This window comes from Mauremys mutica, chromosome 1 (assembly GCF_020497125.1).
Source record: "Mauremys mutica isolate MM-2020 ecotype Southern chromosome 1, ASM2049712v1, whole genome shotgun sequence".
Taxonomy (NCBI): Eukaryota; Metazoa; Chordata; order Testudines; family Geoemydidae; genus Mauremys; species Mauremys mutica.
Window position 1 is genome coordinate 371,106,927 of NC_059072.1, and position 24,387 is coordinate 371,131,313.

At 58.7% G+C, this 24,387-nt stretch overlaps 2 protein-coding genes across 2 annotated transcripts; both read right to left on the reverse strand.

The window, feature by feature from the left end:
- Window positions 1-90: 90 nt before the first annotated feature.
- On the reverse strand, window positions 91-3,262 carry TAF10 (TATA-box binding protein associated factor 10). The gene is made up of 5 exons (XM_045025202.1): window positions 3,035-3,262; window positions 1,818-1,975; window positions 1,555-1,619; window positions 1,277-1,391; window positions 91-277 (listed from the first exon to the last, which is right to left on the reverse strand). Exons 1-5 carry the CDS (start codon window positions 3,204-3,206, stop codon window positions 188-190), a joined length of 600 nt encoding a protein of 199 aa, XP_044881137.1. The 5' UTR covers window positions 3,207-3,262; the 3' UTR covers window positions 91-187.
- A 4,674-nt stretch (window positions 3,263-7,936) lies between these two features.
- TPP1 (tripeptidyl peptidase 1) lies at window positions 7,937-23,580 on the reverse strand. Its single transcript, XM_045025215.1, has 13 exons — window positions 23,496-23,580; window positions 22,817-22,903; window positions 22,290-22,429; window positions 21,811-21,961; window positions 16,420-16,541; window positions 15,367-15,563; window positions 14,880-15,078; window positions 10,752-10,940; window positions 10,461-10,533; window positions 9,590-9,710; window positions 9,236-9,394; window positions 9,011-9,148; window positions 7,937-8,692 (listed from the first exon to the last, which is right to left on the reverse strand). The coding sequence occupies exons 1-13, from the start codon at window positions 23,504-23,506 to the stop codon at window positions 8,552-8,554; spliced, it is 1,728 nt and encodes a 575-aa protein (XP_044881150.1). The 5' UTR covers window positions 23,507-23,580; the 3' UTR covers window positions 7,937-8,551.
- Window positions 23,581-24,387: the final 807 nt, after the last annotated feature.

Here is a 24,387-nt window from a genome sequence, read left to right on the forward strand (position 1 = left end):
CCACTGACACCAGCCCCTGCACCCTAGGCCAGGGCAGGGCATTAGCACGGCCAGAGGCAGCAAACAGCCCCTCACACACAAACCACCAGCCAACATCAATTGTTTAATAACAGACCAGAGCAGAGCTCCCGCCCTTCACCCATCGAGGGGCCAGGCCCACGGCAGGGCCTGCGGCTCAGCTCGGACGCTAGGTGAAATAGTGCGGCTTCTTCACATTGATGCCATACTCTGCAAGCGCTGGCATCAGGTCTTCCATGGTCAGCGTGTACTTCTTATCCTGCAGGGACAGGAGGCAGCATCAGCAACAGCAGGGGAGCTGCTGCCGGCCGCCCCCCCCCCCCCATCCTCTTGAAGAGACAAGGTGGGGGAGGGAATTGGACCACCTTATGTTGGAGACAAGCTGTCCCCCTTACACAGAGCTCAAGAGCTCTTAACAGTGACCTCTACTTCCTGAGCAAACACAAGAAACAGCACATCCTCCCCAGGGATCTCAGTGGCCAGACCCCTCTGCAGCCAGACTTCAGAAAGGCTAAGGAACCACAATCACCATGTGCTCCCATACACTGGAAGAAAGTCAGTCAGGAAAGTTACCTGGAAATCATGCAAGAAATCCCAACCTGCCTGAGGACAACAATCCAACCTTCACTCCAAGTGGCACGGCGAAATACAAGCTTTGCCTGGCTTGGATTTCCCAGACCTGAAGCAGAGCTCCGTGGAAGCTCAACCCTCTCAACAGGAGCTGGTGCAATAAAAGACCTTACCTCACCCACCTTGTCTCCCTAATATCCTGGGACCAACACTGCATACTACAAAAGAAGAGTTTTTCCAGGCTCTTGACCATTCCTGGTGCCCTTGTCTGAGCCCCTCTAGTTCTGCCCTACCCTGTGAGAGACGCGACCAATCCTGCAGCATCCAGATAGGGCCACATCACTGCTTGTTTCAAAGGCATTAGCATATTCTCCATCCTATTCCTTATACTACTAAACATGGTTTGCTTGTTTTGCCTGCAGTTGTGGACTGAGTGGAGGTCTCCATTGCTCGCACTGATATCCAGCTCCCTTCCCTGAGCCAATACAATTCATTTAAACCCTGTGAGGTGTACAAGGAGTTCAGTTCTTCAGTGGCTTTACTCTGCATGTAACCATGTTGAATTTAATTTGGCCACCCCTGTGGGAGGGCCTTGTGCCCAAGCCAGAGGAACAGCTCCCCTGGGACAGGGTCTTACCCAGCCCTGCTGGCTGTCCCCTCACAGCCTCTTCCCAGGGCAGACCCTCACCTTACTCTTGTTGCGGGAGCTGCCGGAAGCTGTGCCCTTCATCTTGCAGTGTTGCAGGGCATCATTGGCAATGTCCGAAATAAACTTCTGGGCAGCCAGTGAGATGAGACGAATGCTGCAGTCAGAGAAAGCAACGGAGCAGCCTGAGACAGAACACTGAGTATGGGCGGCCAGGGCTGACAAGTGCCTGCTGGACCCCACAGCACCAAGACCTGACATAGGGGGTCTCCTACTCAGGGTGGTTGAGGATTGTGCAAATAGTACCATGCATCACTTACATGCGCGGATCAGAGGCCTCAAATCCAGCTCTGTTGAGGTAGTAGCCTGTGACAGCATCTGGGATCTGGGAAGAAGGGAAAGTATTAAAGGGGACAAACTTTTAGCTACCCCTCCATCCCAAGAGTAAAGCCCTTACCCCAAACCACTCACACAGTGGCACTAACAAGGCTCAAACACCTAATTCCCCAGACCCAGGAGTCCTGGATCCCAGCCCCCCCGAGCCTGCGGTGGAACCCAGGAGTCCTAGCCCCCAGCCCCATACCGTGGGGGTATAGTCCTCCAGCTGCATCAGGAAGTCTACCAGGGGAGTGGTGGAGACCACGGGTTTGACATCTCCGTTGGCCGCGCTGGGAGGTATGTAGACCCCGTTTGACAGGGGCCCGTCGGAGGGGGCTGCAGCCACCACCGTTGAGATGGGCCCTGAGAGAGAGAGCGTGGGTCAGGGCTGACCAGAGACAAGCAGTGACACTCCCCCCCCCCACCCGGGAGCCTGGTCCCCGCACCCTGGACTCCCCCCTCCACCTCTGGGAGCCCAGGCCACGGACTACCCTCTCCCCCACCGGGCCCCCCCCCCCCGAACCCCAGTCCCCGCCCCCGTGTGCCCCGGACTACCCCCTCCCCCACCGGGATTGGTGCCCCCCGCCGGGCTCCTCCCCTCTGGAGCCCACTGAGCCCCCCCCCCCCTGAGCCCGGTCCCCGCCCCCGGTGTACCCCGGACTACCCCCTCCCCCCCCGGGATTGGTGTCCCCCCGCCGGGCTCCTCCCCTCTGGAGCCCACTGAGCCCGCCCCCCCCGGGAGCCCGGTCCCCGCGTACCCCGGACTCCCCGCTCCACCTCTGGGAGCCCAGGCCCCGGACTCCCCCCTCCCCCACCGGGACCCCCCCCCGGATCCCCGGTCCCCGCCCCTGGTGTACCCCGGACTCCCCCCTCCCCCACCGGGACCCCCCCCGGAACCCCGCGCCCCGCCCCCGGTGTACCCGGACTACCCCCTTCCCCCCCGGGACCCCCCCGGAACCCCGCGCCCCACCCCCGGTGTACCCCGGACTACCCCCTCCCCCCCCGGGACACCCCCCCGGAACCCCGCGCCCCGCCCCCGGGGTACCCCGGACTACCCCCTCCCCCCCCGGGACCCCCCCGGAACCCCGCGCCCCGCCCCCGGTGTACCCCGGACTACCCCCTTCCCACCCGGGACACCCCCCCGGAACCCCGCGCCCCGCCCCCGGTGTACCCCGGACTACCCCCTTCCCCCCCGGGACCCCCCCCGAACCCCGCAACCCGCCCCCGGTGTACCCCGGACTACCCCCTCCCCCACCGGGACCCCCCCCGGAACCCCGGTCCCCGCAACCCGCCCCCGGTGTACCCCGGACTACCCTCTCCCCCAGCGGGATTGGTGCCCCCCGCCGGGCTCCTCCCCTCTGGAGCCCGCCCCCGCCGGGAGCCCGCGCCCCCCTTCCTCACGGGATCGGGCCCCCTGCTCACCGGGCCCCCTGCCGCCGGCCCCCCCCTCGGCGCCCCGCGCGCCGCCCCCCGCCGGCACAGGAGGCCCCGGGGCCGCGCTGCCCCCGGCGGCCGGGCTCGGTTTGCTCTCGGGGGCCGGGGCGGGGGGCGCCGGGGCCGCGGGGGCGGGGTCAGGCTCCGCGCTGCCGCTCATGGCGGGGCCGGCCGGGGTTCGCGGGCCACCCTGCCTGCGCCGATTGCGTAGCGGTGCCCGTCACCCGCGCTACGTGCTTTGCGCAGCTTTGCCGCCTTGATTGGCCAAGAGAGCTGCCACACAAAAAAAATCCCGCCCTGCTGCTCTCTGATTGGACAATGCGTGTTCCGCTCCCCGTCCCGCAATAGAGTCCAGGAGCAGAGCGGCGTCCCGCGGAACCATAGAGTTGGTGGCGACTGGACCTACAGTGGCGCCGTAGCTGAGCGGGCGGGGCTAGCCCAGGCCCCACGTGACTCAGACCGGAAGTGCATGGGGGGGCAGGATGTTCTGGTTAGGGGGAGCTGTTCCAGGTGCATGTGTGGGGGCGGGGTGCTCTGTTCCGGGGGGGCTGTTCCGGGGGGGGCGGGGTGCTCTGTTCTGGGGGGGCGGGGTGCTCTGTCGGGGCGGGGGGGGGGGCTGTTCCGGGGGGGGCAGGAATCTATGTTATGGGGGAGCTGTTTCAGGTGGGGGCGGGGTGCTCTGTCGGGGCAGGGGGGGGCTGTTCCGGGGGGCAGGATGCTCTGTTCTGGGGGAGCTGTTTCGGGTGGGGGCGGGGTGCTCTGTTCTGGGGGAGATGTTTCAGGTGGGGGTGGGGTGCTCTGTCGGGGCAGGGGGGGGCTGTTCCGGGGGGCAGGATGCTCTGTTCTGGGGGAGCTGTTTCAGGTGGGGGCGGGGTGCTCTGTCGGGGCAGGGGGGGCTGTTCCGGGGGGCAGGATGCTCTGTTCTGGGGGAGCTGTTTCAGGTGGGGGCGGGGTGCTGTCGAGGGGGGGGGCGGCTGTTCCAGGTGCATGTGTGGGGGTGCTCTGTCCAGGGGGGCTGTTCAAGGCAGGGAGGATGCTCAGCTTGGGGGATGCTGTTCCGGGGGGGGCGGGGTGCTCTGTCGGGGGCTGTTCCGGGGGGGGGCGGGGTGCTCTGTCGGGCCGGGGGGGGCTGTTCCGGGGGGGGCAGGATGCTCTGTTCTGGGGGAGCTGTTTCAGGTGGGGCCGGGGTGCTGTCGAGGGGGGGGGGGAGCTGTTCAAGGCGGGGAGGATGCTCAGCTTGGTGGATGCTGTTCCAGGCGGGGGCAGAATGCTCTGTTCTGGGGGAGCTGTTTCAGGTGGGGGTGGGGTGCTCTGTTGGGGGGAGGGCTGTTCCAGGTGCATGTGTGGGGGTGCTCAGCTCAGGGGGGCTGTTCCAGGTGGGGGGTGCTCAGCTCAGGGGGGGAGGGGGGGGCCTGCCTGCTGTGTTCAGGGAGCAGGCAGGGTGCTCTGTCTGGAGGGAGTGGGGGGCAGTTCCAGGTTGCAGAAGAGGGGCAGGATGCTCTGTTAGGAAGGGGGGGGCAGCTGCTCTTTGTGCGGGGGCAGTTCCAGCTGGTAGAGAGGGGCAGGAGGGTCTGGTGAGGTGGGCTGTTCCCGGTGCATGTGTGGTGATGCTCTGTTCTGGGGGAGCTGTTTCAGGTGGGGGCAGGGTCCTTTGTCTGGGGGGGGGGGGCTGTTCAAGGCAGCGGTGGGGTGCTCAGCTTGGGGGGCACTGTTCCAGGTGGGGGCAGGATGGTCTGTCGGGAGGGGGGGGGCTGTTCCAGGTGCATGTATGGGGATGCTCTGTTCTGGGGGAGCTGTTCGGGGTGGGGTGCTCAGGTTGCGGGGGGAGGATGTTCTGTCCAGGGGGGGCTGTTCCGGGGTGGTGGTGCTCAGTTGGGGGGGGGCCGTTCCAGGTGGGGGGGGGGCTGCCTCTGTGTTCAGGGAGCAGGCAGGATGCTCTGTCTGGAGGGAGTAGGGGGCAGTTCCAGGTTGCGGTAGGGGGGCAGGATGCTCTGTTGGCAAGGGGGGGCTGTTCCAGGTGGCAGAATGCTGTGTTCTGGGGGGGGGGGGCTGTTTCAGGCAGGGGTGGGATGCTCCAGGTGGAGGAAGTGGGCAGTGTGCTGCGTTGGGGGGCTGTTCCCAATGATAGAGGGTGAAGGGGGGTGTCCTGTTCCTGGGGGACCTCTCTGTCCTGGGCAGGGGAGGGTGAAAGAGGGGACACCCTGTTCCCAGTGGGGAAAAGGGTTCTGCACTGTTCTGGATGGGGAAGGTTGAAGGTGGCACTCCTGGTTCCTGAGGGGAGTTTTGGGGAGGGGGAGTGTGTGAAGGAGTAGGAAGCACAGACTGTCTGTGCGGGGGAGGGGAGAGCCAGAGGTTTAGATGAGTGTCAGGAATTCAAACTGTGAGCTGAGCTTGGCCTGGGGGAGGGGAGGTGACACCTCTGGCCAGGGGAGACAAAGGAAGGAGGCGGAGGAGAGAGGAGGGGCCGGAGAGGACTGGGAGACGAGAGTGGGCTGGAGAAGGGAGAGGAGCAGGGAGACCGAGCTCTGATCCCCGGGGGGGGGCTGTGAGGCCCCCCAAGATGGACCGAACCGGGGGGGGGGGATCTGGTTATCTGTGCCTGCAAGACCTGTGTTGGACGGTGTTCCTGTCGTCTAAATAAACCTTCTGCTTTACTGGATGGCTGAGAGTCCTGGTGAATCGTAGGGAGCCCGGGGGTGAAGGCCCTGGGTCCCCCACACTCCGTGACAGAGTGTCATGGATCCCCAGGATTGGCACTATACCCCAGCTTTAGAGCAGTCCCTAGGAAGAGCCCCTGTGATGTGCCAGACCCCCTGAGGTCTCCCTCTCCCTTCAGGCCAGGCCTCACACCCTCCTGGCCTCCAGAACCTCTACATCCCAGGCTGAGCTCTGCTCAGTAGGTCCAAGCAGAGAGTCCTGGGGGAGCCTAGGACACGCAGGTCCGAGCAGCGATGCTCACAGCATTGCTCACACAATGGGGTTTGTTAGACACCTGCCACAAGGCTCTGGGAGTCCTTAGGGTAGCCCAGAGAGCTGAAGGGAAAAGCACAGACCATGCTGGCCAGCCCAGAGCCCAGCCAGGTTTCAGTGAACCCCTTTCTCCAGGCCCTGAGTCTCTCCTAGGTCAGGTCAGAGGTGAGAGCCCCACCTCCCATCCCCCCTCACACTTTCCCCAGGCCATGCTCCTTGAGCTGGGTTCTTTTCAGCTTCCCCGCAGATAGGTGGGGAGTCATCCTGTGGGGGCTCTGGGTGCCAGGTGTCACCGTCCAGGTGACTGGATTAACAATGAAACATCCAGAGGAAACTGAGGCACACCCAGGGATCCTAGAAATATTACCCCAAATTCCCACTTCATCAAAGGGAGGGTAATAAAAAAGGTAATAAGGTAATAATTGGAGATATACCAATCTCCTAGAACTGGAGGGGACCTTGAAAGGTCATCAAGTCCAGCCCCCTGCCTTCACTAGGAGGACCAATTTTTGCCCCAGATCCCTAAGTGGCCCCCTCAAGGATTGAGCTCACAACCCTGGGTTTAGCAGGCTAATGCTCAAACCACTGAGCTATCCCTCCCCCATGCAGGTGGAAATGAAAGGGGGCACCCTGGTCCCTGCGCAGGCCCTGTTCCAGAAGAGTGAGGGGGAGGGTCCCTTGTTCCAGGCAGGGGTTGGTGAACCAGGTGCAGTGTGAGAGGACAGACCCATGCAGCTCCCGGGGGGGCTCTGGGTACCAGCAATCCCTATCTCGCTCTGGGGCTCCCTGCAGCAAATCCAGTCAAGCCAGGCTGCCGGGGGAGGCTTTTATTGCACAATACTCAGTGTGTGCAGCAGCCCCACCCAGCCTTTTTCACACAAGGGAACAAATTGCTATTGTTATCCGCCTGGGCGACTGAATCGGATCCCTTAGGTTAGCACACAGAGGCCCAGGTTAATGTCGTGTTCAGCGAGGCCCACATGTGGCCAGGTCTCCTGAGCTGTGCTGCTGTCAAAGCCAGCTTGGCAATCTGGCTCTGTCCCTTTGGGAGCCTGCTCTGCGCTAGAACATTAATTCAGTTTAACTACATGGGATGTGAAAAACCCACCACACTGAGTGGCATTGTTAAGATGCCCTAAATCCCCATCACCCTAGCTACACCTGCTCTTGGGGAGGTGGATTACCTGCAACACCCGGAGAACCACTGTGTAGACAAGCACATCTCTCCAAGGGCCAGCCCCTAAGCCAGCCACTGACACCTTCCCGCTTTGTTCTCCAGCTGGAGGCTGTGCCCGGGATGGGGAAACCTGCTAGGCTGAACCTCCCGGCCCTTCCGCTCCCCTTGTGTGTCTGACTCCTTTCAGCCAGTCCTTTAATGACCCATTCATAACACCCAACAGTCACCCAAAGGCCTCAGCTCTCCAGCTCTGTTTTACACTGTCCATAACTGGGCACAGCACAGAGGGAAACGAAGGGACACCTAGGAATCCCAAAACTCAGACCAAAATTCCTGAAGCAGCAAATAGCAGCAGCTGGGTTTTATTCACCCAACCCCCAAGCCAGCCCATCCCTCCACCCCGCTGCACCACCGGATACACTCTAGAGCAGGGGTCCCCAACCTTTTCAGGACCAGGGACCGGTCATGCCTGCGGAGGGAGCGCTCGTCCCGCGGCTCAGCTGGACCGCCCGCAGGCGTGCCTGCGGGAGGTCCACCGGCTCCGGTTGAGCTGCCGCAGGCATGACTGCGGACGGTTCGCTGGTCGCGCGGCTCAGCTGGACCGCCCGCAGGCATGCCTGCGGCAGCTCAACCGGAGCCGGTGGACCTCCCACAGGCGTGCCTGCGGGCAGTCCAGCTGAGCCGCGCGACCAGCGAACCGTCCGCAGTCATGGCTGCGGGAGGTCCACCGGAGCCCTGGGAGCAGCGGACCTCCCGCAGGCATGACTGCGGAGGGAGCGCTCGTCCTGCGGCTCGGGTACACCTCCCGCACTGGGTCGGTTCGCGGCCCGGTTTGTAAGAGGCCGCGGACCGGTACCGGGCCGCGGACCGGGGGTTGGGGACCCCTGCTCTAGAGCCAAGACCTTTATTGCCAGTGGGGGCCAGGGTGAGCCTTGCTCCCACTTCTTCCCCTGAGGAAAGTTCATGTGAGAGCATCTCCCCTCCCTGTGTGGGACTCCCGCAAAGCAGCTCCCACTGTGTCACCCTCATGGGGGCCTGGGGCCAGGCAGAGGAATGCAGTGCTCAGCTGCCGCACTGGACTGCAGAGTAGCAGTGCCTGAGATAACTGGAGGGAGGCATTAGCAGGCCTGAGCGCGAGGTAGGGGGAAGCCTGAGCCGTTTCTTTCCAGGAGGCCCTGAATCCTTGCCTGCTCAGTAAGGTAAAGGAACAGCAGTGACCTGGCCCCTTGGTCCTACAGCTCGGAGGAAGGTGCCCCATCTCAGGTTCGATGTGGTAGTAGGGAGGGGGCGAGAACGGAGGTGGTCCTGCCTGCTGCATACTCTGCTCTAGCCCCAGCCCTTTCCTCCTGCTGCCGGCATCACGGGTTGAGCAGAGCTTTCAGAAGCTGTGGGAAGTTGGGGGTGCCCCAGCCTGACACAGGGTCCCAGGAGGGGCCAGCACAGAACCCCTGCCCTTCCACTGCTGCATCCAGACACGACAGGTGGCAGCCCTGGGTAACCTGGGGAGTCAGAGAGCTCAGTAAGTGCATGCTGCAGCCGCTAACTGCCCTGACCGCATGCAGGCAAGCACAGAGCCAGGTGCAGGGGGAGGGGGATCACTGCCCCGCAGAGCGGGAGTTCCAGCTACAGGACACCCCAAGGCTGGAGCTGGAGAAGCCCCAGGCAGGCTGCCCCCTCCTCTGGATCCAGGGCAAACCAGGTGGGATCCCCTCTCCCTCCACCCTTAGACAGGGCTCGTCTCTCCAGCCCCCAGGCCTGGGTCCTCCCCTTGCATGGAGCCCACAGCTGCTGACACTTCACCCCTCAGCCCCACTCACATCGTAGAAGGCAGCAGTAGGCCCCTTCTCCTGCAGTTTGTAGAGTGCCGGGTTCAGGAAGCCCAGAGGCGGCAGACCTTTCTGCAAACGACGGTCGTTGATCAGGGCCATAATGCCCCCCACCACAGGGGTGGAAGCCTGGCGGGGGGGGGAGAAAGGTGCGTCAGGGCCCTGGGAACGTTGTGGGGCTCAGAGCCCATGGCCCAGCCTAGGGCTGCTCCTTACCGATGTCCCAGACACCCAGGGCAGGGGGATGCGGTTGGTCACCACCCAGTAGTTGTCAGACAGGGCAGCCAGGTCGGGGTAGGCACGGCCGCTGCTGTTGTAATAGGAGCGGGGTGGCAGCTTTGGAGCTGAGCGCAAGAAATTCCTGACAGCTGCAGCCTGGAAGACACAGATGGGGAGGGAAACCTCACAACTGGGCCCTGCTCCTCCACCCCCCCAGCCACCATCCTGCCCCTTCGCCCCACCCCTTCCCCTCACCCACCTCCCAGCCACCATCCTGCCCCTTCCCCCCATGCCCCCAACCTGCCAGCCACTGCGCTGCACACCGCACACCTCGGTCCCAGCCCCACGCACCTGGTAGTCCGGCATAGGGAAGACGTTGCTGAAGCCCCCGCCGCTGATATAGTCCGTCACCTCCCAAGTCACTCGGAAGGGGTTCCGAAAGGCTGTGCCACCCACCGTGGTCACATAGGGGCTGTGAGGATAGGTGAGGGGAGCTGCATTGGCCAAGCCACCAGAGAGAACTACTCATTGGGGGCCAGGAGCTCCCACTAACAGACACACTAATACTGCAGGAGCCCCCACTTCTCTGGCCTTGCAGGCCCCACTGCCCCCTAGAGCCGGCAGTTCTCAAGGCTCCCTCAGGCCCCCAGTTCTCAGTCAGGGGGGAGGGATAGCTCAGTGGTTTGAGCATTGGCCTGCTAAACCCAGGGTTGTGAGTTCAATCCTTGTAGGAGGCTACTTAGGGATCTGGGGCAAAAATTGGTCCTGCTAGTGAAGGCAGGGGGCTGGACTCAATGACCTTTCAAGGTCCCTTCCAGTTCTAGGAGATGGGCATATCTCCAATTATTACCTTTACCAGTCTGCATAGGACTCTAAACCCTTTTCCATTCCCTGGGGAACCCTCCAGCCTTCCCCTCCAGACCTGCCCACGGCCAGCCTGCCCTGTCCCACCTGGCCTCCCCCCATCCGGCCTGCCCCCATCCAGCCATCTCTCGCCACCTCCCCTGCTCTCACCCTCCCATCTTGTCTGTGTTGTTGCTCCCCAACAGGTACATCTCTGCCAGAGCAGCCCCAAACCTCCCGGCTGGGGCTATGCCAGGAGCACTCAGCCCAGGGCAGAGCCGGGCCAGGAGCTGTAACAGACTGCGCCGTCCCCTGGCAGCTTGGCCAGGGTTACAGCATTGTCTGCCCGAGACTTGCCAGCCCTTCCTCTCCCCGTTACCTGGAGGCTGGGAAGCCGGGCCGGAAAGTGTGGCTCCCTCCAGCAAGCTTTCTGCAGCCAGCTCCTGCATCACCTGCAAGGCAGGAGTACAGGATCAGCCTGGCCCATGGGTGGCCCGTGAGGCCTGGACCCTTCTTGGGGCCAGGCACCCATCTCCCCACCCCAGTGCTGCAGGGAGTGACCGGGGACTCCTGGGTCCCAGCAGAGTCCATGCTGCACCGCCAGCAGGATCCACACGCTCCCAGGGAGGAAGGCAGCCCAGGGCAAGAGGCGCTGGCAGGCTGCGTGTACCTGAGGCGAAGAGCACAGTCAAGCCCCGTGCAGCAGCCTTCATGAACTCCACGTTGAGGCGCTTCATGTAGGCCCCGGACAGGCTGTCCTCATCATCCCCGTAGCTCACCGAGTGCACCCAGGGCACCGAGGACATGTTACTGAGCAGCAGCAGCCAGGCCAGGAAGGGCTCCTGGCTCTCATGCCTCCCTGCAAGGGGCAGCAGAGAAAAGGGATCAGCCCCCATCCGGAGCCTCCATCCCCATGGGGCAGAGCAGAGAAGGCTCAGGAGAGGGAAAGCAGTGCAGGAACACAAGGTGGTTAGAGTAATCCTACCCCCCAGGTCTCATCCTGGGCAGTAAGAGAGACGATATAATATCCCTGCCAGAACTGTTACTCACTACACTCACTGCAGCCAGAGAATGGCCAGTCCCTCTTTTAGTCTGGCTAAGTCCTTGGCCTCAGAGGCATCCTGTGGCAGTGAGTTCCACAGGCTAATTACATATACCATGAAAAAGTATTTCCCTTCCATGTCACTAATTGTTCCCATGCTGAGAGATAGGGAAAACAGCCCCCAATCTCTCCTTCTTTTGACCAATCAGTAGTGACAGACTTTTCTCATGTCACTTCTCATTCGTTTCACTTCTCCCAGTGGTTTCAATCTCTCTTGCACCCAAGAGAGATAAAAAGAGCTGGCCAAGGAGCTCCCTGAACCACTCATGTTCATTTGCAATCAGTTCTGGAGCACTGGGGAAGATCCACAGGACTGGAAGAAAGCTCATGTTCTGCCAATATTCAAAGAGACCATAAGTGGGACAGCCAAGGAAATTACAGGTCTGCCAGTGATCTTGAGTAAGATAATGGAGTGGCTGATACAGGACTCGATTAATAAAGAATTAAAGAAGGATAACAATTAATGCCAATCAACATGGGTTTATGGAAATTAGAACTTGTCAAATGATTTTTTTTCTATGAGATATGCATTTGGTTGATTTCTGTCAGGCATTTGATTTGGTACTGCATGACATTTTGATTAAAAAACTAGAAAGATATAAAATTAACATAGCACACATTCAACTGATGAAAAGCAGGCTAACTGCCATGTCTCAACATGTAATTTAAACTAGGAATTATCAAGCAGGTATATTTCTAGTCAGGACCTGCAGGTATCAGTTATTGGCCCTATGCTATTCACATGTGTGTCAAAGACCTGGAAAGACAAATTGTTACTGATAAAATTTGTAGATAGATGAGGTGGGCAAGGTGATATCTTCTATTGGACCAACGTCTGTAGGTGAAAGAGACGAGCTTTCAAAGTACACCGAGCTCTGCTCCAGGTCTTTTGTCTCTTCACCAACGGATGTTGGTCCAATAAAACATACGCTCGCCCATCTTGTCTCTCTAGCATCCTGAGACCCACACGGCTACAAGAACAGTGCAAAGTTTGTGGATGACACAAAGATTGGGGGAGGGGTAAATAAAAAGAACAGCAATAAAAAAACCACTGATACTAGAACTAGGAGTGCAGCAGCACACCCTGGCTTGAAGTGGTTTCCATTATATGCAAGGTTTACAATTTGGTTCAATGGCTCTCAGCACCCCCACTATACAAATTGTTCCAGCACCCCTGTAAAAAAATACAAAGTGATCTGGACTGCTTGGTAAACTAGGTGCCAACAAACAATATGCATTTTCATCTGGCCAAAGGTATACTTGTAAGAACGAAGAATGTAGACCATTCTTAGAGGCTGGGAGGGGTGGGGGGGGGGGCGGCCGGGGGCACTCCAGCCTAGGCTGCAGTGTCTCTGTAAAGGAGTTGGGGTCATGTTGGACAATCAGCTGAACATGAGCTCCCAGTGCGATGCTGTAGCTAACAGGACTAATGCGATCCTTGGATTTATAAACAGGGGAATCTCAAGGAGAAACAGGGAGGTTATTTTACTGCTCTATTTGACACCGGTGCAACTGCTGCTGGAACCCTGTTCCCAGTTCTGCTGCCCACAAATCCACATGGATGTTGAGAAGTGTTGCAGGGTTCAGAGATGAGCCAAAAGAATGATGTGAAGATTGAAAAACCTGCCTTATAGTAACAGAGATCATTAACATGGGGCTGGTGTAAGTGGCGAGTTAGTGCCATCAAGCCTGGGTGTGAATCTATCGCACACTCATTTGCCACGTGGATCCTGCTAGAGCAAAGTACAAGTTCCCAGTGCGCTTTCCTGTCCCTCCAAGTGCAGGATAGAACTTTCAGTGCATGGTAGCAGGGGCCACATGGCAAGCTGGTACACTGCAGATTCACACCCTGGCGTGCCGTGCACCAGCTCGCTGTGTAGATGAGTCAAAGAGAAGGTGACGGGCTGACTTGACCACAGTCTATCAGTACCTACAGCCTTTTCATAATGGACTTTTCAGTCTAGCAGAGAAATGGACAAAAAGAACCAGTGGCTTGAAGCATGAAATTTACACCGGAAAGAAGAAAAACACAGTGAGGATAATAAACTAGTGGAACAAATTCCAAGGACTGTGGTGGATTCTCCATCCCTGGCAATTCTTAATTCAGGACTGAAGTCTGGCTGTCTAGAAGATCTGTTCTAGTTAAACAGGAGCGAAAGCTGTTCTCTTGCCTGGATTAGGTCAGACAGGAGGATCTCAACAGCCCCTCGGGCTTTATAATCTGGAGTTTTTCAGCTTCCCTGGAGTCCCTTGAGTTCTGCACCAGCCTGGGTGAGATGGAGCCAGCCCCGCCATGTCCACATGAGACCACACAGCTGCCTCATACCAAGGCAGCAGAATAGTCTCTGCATAGTTCTCTCTGCTCCTATGCAGCGGAACACCTACACCTTGTTTATTTGCCCACACCTAGGCATCGAGCAAAGGTCTCCATGAGCCCAGGTCCCTTCCCTGAGCTGAAGGGGTTAATTTGGACCCTGTAAGGGGTAGGAGTATACACACACACACCCCTCCCACTTCACGCATTACTTTGCATTTGAACTGGGATTTCATCTGCGGTGGTGCTGCCCATTCCCCTGTCTGGGTTTGATCTCTCTGAAGTTCCACAGTCCCCTCTGCTCCTAACTCCCCTCCTCTTCTTCTCTCCCACTTTCCTGAGCACTAATAAATACTGTGCTTCCAAGATGGGAGCTAGTCCAGAACCTTCAGCCCCTGCTGTGGGGAGAATTTAACTCAGCTCTTCGCTTTCTGACTCCTGGCCAATTCTGATCCAGGGCAGAACTTTGCCTCTTACCCCCAACGACTTAGAGGCAACACTGGCAAAGGCCTTTTGCAGCATATAGGTCGCCTGGGTCCCCTTTACCCGTGTGCCTTCACTTTACTGACAGGCTCAAAGAGCTCAGAGATCAGCCTCCAGGCCAGCTGCCTCCAGCTGGGAGGAAAGGGGATGGGGGGGATTTATGGCAATTGCTTCGGGTGGAGATGCTGGCAGAGGAAGAGGATACCAGCAGCATGGGGGCGGGGGTGGCAGAAGGGCAGGCCCACGTCACAGGTGGGGATATCAGCTGTGTTGGGGGGAGGGGGTGGAAGAGGGGCAGGCCCATGTTGGGGGTGAGGACACCAGCTGCACAGAGGGGCCGGGGGGGCTCAGGCAGGCCCATGTCAGGGGTGGGGTTACCAGCTGCAGGGGCATCAGGGGAGGCACATGGGCAGGCTTATATCAGGGGTGATGTCGGTATCTGTGTGGGGTTCGGTACCTGTGGGGGGAGCAGGCGGGGGACACACAGAGAGACCTGTGTCGGGTGGGGTCGGTACCCGCATGAGAGGTGGGGGGGGGCGCAGGCCCATGTCGGGGATGGGGTCGGTATCTGCGTGGGGGGTGTGCGCAGGCCCATGTCAGGGGTGGGGTTGGTACCAGCGTGGGTGGGTGGGTATATGCCCGTGTCAGGGGTGGGGTTGGTACCTGCGTGGGGGGTAGGGAGAGCACAGGCCCATGTCAGGGGTGGGGTCAGTACCTGCGTTGGGGGGGGGGGGCGCAGGCCCGTGTTGGGGGGGTCGGTACTTGCATGGGGGCGCAGGCCCGTGTCGGGGGGCGCAGGCGGGGGGGCACACAGGGAGGCCTGTGTCGGGTGGGGTCGGTACCCGCGTGGGAGGTGGGGGGGTGCAGGCCCGTGTCGGGGGGGGGGGGGGGGTCGGTACCTGCGTTACTGAAGACCCAGGTGGAGATGTTGGCACCTGTGCTCATGATGTACTCCACATCCAGGCTGGCCTCCAGCCCCGCCTTGCCTAGCCCTTGGTGCCCGACCACCTGGTCGACCCGGGAGCGGTGCCCAAAGCTGCTTGCGAAGAGCTTCATGAACTCCGCCAGGTCAGCCGGGTGGAAATACTGCTCCAGGAACTGGGGGGAGAGGCAAGGAGGCTGTGACACCCTACCCAGAGCACTGCCCCTCCCCTGGGCCCCCAGACCCGGACACAGGCCCGAAACGCGCACCCCCCGCTGGGATCCCCACTGGCTGTCCCTGAGCCGGCTTCTGTGCCTCCACACAGGCCTGGCCACTGCGGTCAACAGGGGGTTTCCCATGGGTCCTGGGGCACAGGCCAGCCCACTGTTATGGGGTGTGTGTGTCACCATGATTACCTGGGCTCAAGCATAGCTACTGTCATGGAGGGGTGTCACCATGGTTACCTGGGCACAGGCCTGGCTGTTATTGGGCAATGCCCCGATGTCCCTGTCTGTCAGGTTGTATCTCTTGCGGATGACAGAGGGCGTCACACCCAGATGGAAAGCTGCCCTCCTCTGCTGGTACTGCGCCGTCGCCTCCTCCTCCCCCGAGGCTCTGGTCACCACCTTCCTTTCCGCAGGGAACCGGTGCAGGCCACCCACTGGATGCCAAGGAGAAAGCACAGGAGGCAGGGTTAGGGCCTGCGTCTCTAGTGGGGTAGGGGGCTTTGTTCTAGCCGCTCCTCCCTTCTGGTCTGCATGGGAGCAGTGAAAACTCATTCACTCTGAGCTGGGAGCCCCTCAGACCTCCGCCTCAGCAGGGCTGGGCTGGCCCGTGTGCGGATGAGAGATGGCCCACAAGGAGCCAGGTGCTGCCAGATGGGCGCTCTCCCCTTGGGGTCAGTGTGGCCCCAATGCCTCTATGCTGCAGGGAGCTCTGGGTGCGCAGCAGGGGGCACTCACCCTTCAGATTGGGTATAAGATACTCCCAGAGTTTGCATCTTAAAGCTCCCCAGCAGCACCCCTGAATCAGCGTACCCACACAACCAAATCTCTTCCGTGCCTCCCTGCAGGGAGGAGCCAAGATTCCCCTTCACCTCCTATCCCAAAACGCTCCATAGTGTTCTTATGTCATTGTTGAGCAGCTGCTGCTTCCCACCCCAGAGGTGGCTGCATGACAGTGGCAGATAACATCACCCCATATCCTTCACCTCCCTAGGCGGGGGTGGGAGCATCAGGCTTGGCTAACACTAGTTAATAACGAATGGCCTGTTTCCCCATCTGCAGAGTAGAGACCCCGGGACAGGCCTAGGGACAATGGTACCACGTCTGGGAGCAGGAGCGGCCTGCCTAGCCATGAAGGAGAGTGGAGTGGCTGAGGACTCGCAGGAGGCAGCCGGGAGCAGCAGGTGCTTGGGTTAGCCCATCTCACACATCAGGTGAGCCTGCGTGAGCTCTCCAGGTCTCCACAGCACCGGGAACATGCAGCCCTTCCCCCCAGCCCGGGCCAACTCATACCAAAGTCAATGTGTTCAGCCAGCTCCTCATGGAGGGTGTAGGGGACAGGGGAGCGCACAGCGCTGCGCTGGCCGCTCACGTAGCGATGGAACTGGGCTCCTGGCAGGAGACGCTCCGCCGTGCTGCAAGAAAGAATCAAACGCCACCCATCAGCCTGGGGTACAGGAGGACCGGCTTCCCACTCCATCCCTGGGGCTGCTGGAACTCAGGCAGGCCTGTCCCTCCCCACACTGCCCTCCCCCAGGCATGGCCCCGCTCACACCCTATGCATTGTGACATTCCCCAGGGTACTTGCTGGACCCTTGAACAGCTGTGTCCTCGTAATTCTCAAACCTGGGGCCTGTATCACAGCTGCGCTTGTCAGAGTAGCCACTCCTGGCCTGCTCACAGCTGTCAGCTTGTGCACTCACTCCCCGCTACACACTGGAGCACTCTGACCGGTCACTCATGAACTACGTACAGGGAGACGTTCGCAAATTCCCAGCCCCACCTCCCAGAAACGTGCGTCTGGCACTGCTGAACAATGCAAGCACGTGGAAGGTCCGTCCTTTCACAGGAGAACGAGATACGCACCAGCCTTGCTATCCCAAACAGAGCTTCCCACACACACAATCCAGACAGACTGGTTAAGATAAAACAATAAGACGCATTTGTTAACTACAGAGAGACAGATTTTAAGTGATTTTGAGGGATGATGCTCAGGACTGTTACAAAACGAAAATAAAAGAGCAAAGCGCAAGCTCACCCCTAACTTAACAAGCTAAGTGAACTGAAAAGCAAAGTTCTGTCTCACCACATGCTGGGTCGCCTCCCCTTAGCTCAGTGCTCTGAGAGCGGCTGATGTCATGAGCTGAGCTGAGATGGAGGAGGAGAGCAGGGAATTGGAGGCCGCTGTCTCTCAGGCCTGGTCTACACTACAGAATTAGGGCAGTAAGGCAGCTGACCTTGACCTAACTGTAAGTGTCTACACCACAATGGTGCTCCCGCTGAGGGAAGTCGCCCTCTCCACCGACTTGATAACTCCACCTCCGCGAGGAGAGGCGCAGTGCTTAGTGGGTCTGTTGGCTGTCAGCCCAGCCTGGTACACAGGAAGGTTTCTAAGTAAACAGAGCCATTTACAACCAATTGTCTTAGTCAATGGGAGCCATCAAGATTCCAAACCACCATTAATGGCCCACACTTTCCATAATTACAATAGGACCTCAGAGTTATATTTCATATTTCTAGTTTCAGATACAAGAATGGTACATTTATACAAATAAGATTAACACTCTCAGTAGATTATAAACTTTGTAATGATACCTTACAAGAGACCTTCTGCATAAAGCATATTCCATCATATTCACACTCATAAGCATATTTCCATAAAACATATGGCGTGCAACATCACGTGTAATTATAAAATAAATCAACTGGAAGATCAATCTTGTACTTACATGTCAGCGAACAGCATATAGATCAGTATAAACACGTCATTTTCTGTATGAAATTTTGGTTTACACTGATTTCTAGTGCTTTTTATGTCGCCTGTTGTAAAACTAGGCAACTACCTAGATGAGTTGATGTACCCACTGGAAGACCTCTGTGTACCCCCAGGAGTACATGTACCCCTGGTTCAGAACCACTGATCTACACCAGCCCTGACAGGTGTTGCACGGGTGTCAGGCACTGGTGCATCTCACTCTGCCTGTGGCATAGCCAGTCTCCTGCAGGCGGTAATGTTTTGGGGGCTTACCCAGACCAGTACGGGGTGTGTCACCACCTGCCCGGTAACCCTGGGTGCTTCTGTGCTGTGCAGCTTTGGCTCAGAGCCCTGCCACCAGCGTAACAGTGACCTGTACATACCTGTATGTACTTTCCTGTACCTACTTAATCTTTAAAAAACCTTTCCCCATTCCCCTCACTGGTGCTCCCTCTAGGACAGTGGTTCCCAAACATTTCCCATGACCTCACACAGCATGGAGGACACCATTTCAAAATGGCAGCTTCCACAAAGCGTGACCTTGCACATGTACAGTGCATCTGAGGGCACACTGTGCAGAGGATGCCATTGTGTAAAATGCTGTTTTCCACACACTCAGGGTTGCCGAGGTCCCATCTCCTGATGGAGTGACCCCCCTGGGCGTTGTGACTGACTTTTGGGGGCTGGTGCTCTAGGACAGTGGTTTTCAAACTTTATTTCTGGTGACCCAGTTGAAGAAAATTGTTGATGCCTGCCACCCAAAGGAGCTGGGATGAGGAGCTCAGGGCTGGGGAAGGGGGTTGGGGTGCGGGAGGGGGTCAGGGCTCTGGGCTGGGGCTGAGGGGTTTGGGGTGCAGGAAGGGGATCTGGGTTGGGGGGGGCTCAGGGCTTGGGCACAGGCTTACCTCGGGCAGCTCCTGGTCAGTGTCACAGCGGGGGTGTTAAGGCACACTTCCTGCCTGTCCTCTGCCCCAGAAGCAGCCAGCAGCAAGTCCAGCTCCTAGGTGGAAGTGCGCAAGCGGCTCCATGCAGCTCTCGCCTGCAGGCACCAATCCCCCCAGTTCCCATTGGCCGGTTTCCGGTAAATAGGAGTGCAGAGCCAGTGCTCAGGTCAGGGACAGCCTGCAGAGCTCCATGGCCCCCCTGCCTAGGAGCCAGACCTGCTGCTGGCTGCTTCCGGGATGCGGCACGGTGTCAGGTAGGGACTATCCTGCCTTGGCTGGGCAGCACCTCCAATGAGACTTTTAACGGCCCGGTTGGTGGTGCTGACCAGAGCCACTGCGACCCAGTGACTTACATTCCGCAACCCAGTACTGGGTCGCGACCCGCAGTTTGAAGACCACTGCTCTAGAATGTGTCTCTTTGTGCTTGCTAGAGCGCTGTCTTCCCTCTGCTCATCTGCAAGATGCTGGCAGCTAACAACTGGGCAGTCACAGAGGTTAGCTCCTCCCCCCAAAGAGCATGCTCTTTTCCTCTGCTATACAACTGGTGTCAGCCTGAAAAACATACTGCTGCTTTCTGTTGAGCTGGGAGTGCCCACCCCTCCCTCTCAGTAGTTGTCTTTACCATTCCCTTTGGGGATTACAGAACAATATTCCTTGGAATACTGGAAATCATTGGAAAAGCTATAGAGAAGGGCAACAAAAATGATTAGGCATATGGAACAGCTTCCATATGGAAACAGATTAAATAGACGGGGACTGTTCAGCTTAGAAAAGAGACGACTGAGGGGGGAATATGATAGGGGTCTATAAAATCATGACTGGTGTGGAGAAAGTGAACAGGGAAGTGTTATTTAAAACCAGGGGTCACCCAATGAAATGAATAGGCATCAGGCTTAAAACAAACTTAAGGAAGTATATTTTCACACAACACACAGTCAACCTGTGCAACTCATTGTCAAGGGATATTGGGAAGGCCAAAGTAGAACTGGGTTCAAATAAGAATTAGATTAATTCATGGAGGATAGGTCAGTTAATGGCTATTAGTCAATATGGCAGGGACACAGCCTCACGCTCTGGGTGTCCCTAAACCTCTGACTGCCAGAAGAGGAGATTGGACAACAGGGGATGGATCACTTGATAAGTTGCCCTGTTCTGTTCATTCCCTCTGAAGCATCTGGCACCTGACACTGTTGGAGGCTGGATCATTGGTCTGACCCAGTATAACTATTTGGACATGTTCAAAATTTCATTTCCTACCAGCATTTCTATTGGAATACAATCCAACTCCCCAACTTTTAAGCTACTCTGCAGAGCTTCCCACTCCAAATGCACTTTAGCCAAAGGCATAGAAGTTCCATATTTTCCCAATGCCAGATACTATATGTCAGTCTCTTTGACCATGTTGTCCCTGACCAAAGAAATCTGGGCACTAGTACCCCTCCACCCTAGACATTCATTGCAGTTCACCTTGGCAACTGTGGCTCTAGGTACTGATAATATCGCATTGCCAAGTACATCAAAAGGAGGCCAGATCTTGGTCAGCCAAAGACAACATGGAGGAAGTACCACAGTTCTTCAACCACAAATGGCTATGTTTGTAGCAAAACCAACTCCAGAACAGAAACAAAAGACATACCGGTACATGAAAATTCCACAATTTTTTTACCATTGTAATATTCCCGTTTCTGTTACTGAGTCACAGAGCCACCGGGGCGATGCTTTGGAACTACTCCGTACTACAGAGGGGAGCCTCCACTCTGTGAGCAGACTGTCTCCAGGGCAAGAAGCTTACACTGCTTCCACCTTCCTGAGTCTGAGGTTACGAAGGGGCAGTCATAGCATTGGTACAGGCAGCTGGAGCAGCCTCTGCAAAAGTCACACCCCCTCATTCCCACCACTTAGACATTGGTGCAATACACAGGGAAACTGAGGCACAAATAGCATTCGTGCAAAACAGTAAGACTCACATAGGTTCACATACAACATAACAAGGGAAAATCCCCACTTCATCACACTGAGCATCCAACTTTTCAAGTAATTATCAGCTGCCGGTCAGGCTACAAACTATTCAATCGAAAGCAGATAGAAGGGGAACTATTAAATGTCATGGCTTGAGGGTGGAAGCAGGCAACAGATTACATAGAAAAGTAGTCACATTAATACTGGATGGCTGCAGTAATGTGCACAATGACCCAGGGATGGCTAACTGTGTACAGATGGGGAAAATTGTGATTTATGTATCAGGAGCTAATACTGGAAGCATTAGACAACTGAAGTACTGCGTGACACTGGGAAGAGAAACCAAGCCACTAACAAATGCACCGTACGGTTGTGTTGTTAAGAGCTACCTAACAGAGTATGAGACATGCTTTGGAACGTTATGCATGGATGTACATCAAACCAGTTAAATCTACACAGACAAGACCTTACACCAAATGCTTTGATGAAACAACGTTGTGAATTTACAAAAGTATTTTCATAATCACCATCAGCCTGGTTAACAGAATGCCAAGGATCTGTAAAATCCCAAATCCCTGGTGACATGCAATGGAAACATATGTTCAGCAGCATTATTTTAGTTTTGAGAATGACCACAAGGCAGACCATGAGGACAGAGCGGCGGTGGCCTGCGATATGCAGGAGATCAGACTGGATGATTTGGTGGTCCAGGGTCTTAAACTCTGAGACACCTGAGACCTGCGGGCATTCTTGGCCAACACTGGAAACACGAGGAAGCAATTCCCCTGTACAATCCAGCCCCAGGCGCAGAGATGGTCCAATGCCATGCAGCCCACACCACTTGGGCGGAGGTCAACCAGCACACAACATGGGACCCTATGCAGGGGTTACATCCCTGTCCCGACACAGACCATGGACCTGGCTTCTCCTTCCACACAGGCAGTGCCGACACAACTTGTGTGGCCAATAAAGACCCACAGAATTTAATTAGGCAAGTCCAGCCCCGCCCCTGGCCAAGGGACTCACCTGGCTGGCATCACGCACTCTAGGAAGTCCAAGGTGCTAATGGTCTTGCAGCCCTTGATGCCATAGGCCCCCAACCACTTGTGCACGGTGTTGAGCGTGAGGCGAGATGGCTGGACAAGTGTGCACAGCTCCTCCAGTGACAGGTACTTTCCTGCAGCACACGGCAGAGGTGACAGCTAGTTGGCCTCCACCCAGGAGGCATGTGGGTGGACAGTAAGGCAGCTCTCTCCTGGAAGAGTACAGCACTCCCCATGACCCAGGGAAACACCTCCATATTTGTACCCTTGGCCTCCCAGCACACCACGTTTCCCCCCACGTTGTCAGATTCTGCTCTTCACAGCACCTGCACTGGCTAGGCAGAGAGGCACTCCCCGGGCATGGTGGGCTGGGGAGGGTGTAAGGCAGAGGGCAGCTGCGTGAACAGCCCCAAGGCCCTCTGGAAGATCTCCCTCGGTCCCCGCTCTCTCCAGGGCAGTTACCATACTGAGGTGAATCAGGGTCTGAGACTCTTCCCACCAGCTTCATCAGATGCTCCACATTCTGCTGCCTGAGGGCAAAGGTCAACACGAGCTCATCCAAGGGAGCGACCCGGTCCACGTGGCTCCATCCAGCAGGGACCCTGAGGGGAAGAGAGATGCTGTGGTGACTCAGCAGGAGGGAGTGGGACCCAAATAGCATGAGCAGAGCTGCCGCTAGGCATAAGCAGGGCAGCTCAAGGGGGCCCCCATTCACTTTTTAGTATGTGTTGTGGGGGGCCCCCCAAAATATTCCTGTATAGAGCCTCCACTGGGCTGGCATCACCTCTAGGAGGGTGGGGGGAAACTCGCAGTTACACTGGGAGATCCATACGCCCCGGAGCCAGGACTCTGCCCACTCAACAGTGTGCTGACCGACAGGATGTTCCAGGTGCATTGGCGAGAGAAAGGGAGCGGCGGGAGGGGTGGCCTTCAGGCAGAGCAGAACCCAGCACTAGGTGCTTAGTCCCCACCCACGGGGCAGCACTTACCGGAGACTCTGGTCCTGCTCTGGGGCCCAGCCCAATGCTAGGGAACACCACCAGCCCGCAAGACTCACAGCGACCGCCAGCAGGAACCTGCACCGAAAGCACAGCGGACAGCATCAGAACTCGACCAGGGAGACCCCCCCGCACACTGCCCAGGAGCTCCTTCCCACCCACCCCCGCCGGGGAGACCCCCCCCCCACACCACCCAGCAGCTTCTTCCCCTTCCCCCTCTGCCTCGGGGAGACCCCCCCACTGCCCGGCAGCTCCTTGCCCCTCCCCCCGCCGGGGAGACCCCCCCGCACACTGCCCAGGAGCTCCTTCCCCTTCCCCCTCTGCCTCGGGGAGACCCCCCCACTGCCCGGCAGCTCCTTGCCCCTCCCCCCGCCGGGGAGACCCCCCCGCACACTGCCCAGGAGCTCCTTCCCCCTTCTGCCACCGGGGAGACCCCGCCGCCTCTTTCACCTGCCAGGGAGACCCCCCCAGCAGCTCCTTCCCCCCCCCCACACCGCCCAGCAGCTCCTTCCCCTTCCCCCTCCGCCTCGGGGAGACCCCCCCACTGCCCGGCAGCTCCGTCCCCCTCCCCCCCGCCGGGGAGACCCCCCCGCACACCGCCCAGCAGCTCCTTCCCCTTCCGTCTCGGGGAGACCCCCCCCCCCCACTGCCCAGCCGCTCCCCCCGTTACCGCGCCTCCATCCCGTCGCGTCCGTCCCCAGCCCGAATCTGGGTCGCGCGCAGAATCGGTCACATGATCCGATGAAACCGCGTGACGAACCTGCTGCTGGGGTCACATGACAAGAGGCCCGAGTCAGGGCGGGGACACGTGGGGGCCGCGAGTCCGGCCCCAGCAACCGGCCGGGCCGTCGTTGGGTTTCAGAGTGAACGACTCCGGCGTTGCTGGGACCCGGGCCCGGCGCCGCCTGACGGCTGCAGGGCCCCGGGGGCGGGAGTCGCCTCTCACCCCCGGTCCCTGCGCTCCCACCGGACAGCGCCCGGGCACGGCGCTGGGGCGCAGCGCCAGCGGGGGGTGGGCAAAGCCGCCCCCTTGAGGGGGAGGGGAGGCTAATTCTGCTGTGGCGGGAGGGGCACTCGGGCTGCTGAGGGAGGAAAGCTCAGTTGGGGGCACTGGCCCCAGGGTGGGGGCAGGATCATCAGCCCCTCCCCCCCTCCCCAGGGTCTGGGCTGGGGGGTTTCCAGGCAATCGAGGGTTAGGCAGGGCCGGTGCAACCATTTAGGGGACCTAGGCAGTCGCCTAGGGCACTAGGATTTGGGGGGAGCCATTTTCTTCGGCAGCGACTGCGGTGGCCGGATCTTCGGCCGCCCCGGTCGCTGCCGGCATTTAGGCGGAGGGAGCTGGGGCAGGGGAGCGCGGGGAGGGCCGCCTGCAGCAAGTAAGGGGGGAGCGGCACGCAGGGGAACTCCCTGCCCCAGCTCACCCCTGCCCCGCCTCCTCCCCCAGCACGCCGTGGCCGCTTCACTTCTCCCGCCTCCCAGGCGTGCGGCGCCTAAGCTGATTGGTGCCACACGCCTGGGAGGCGGGAGAAGTGAAGCGGCCACGGCCTGCTCGGGGTGGAGGT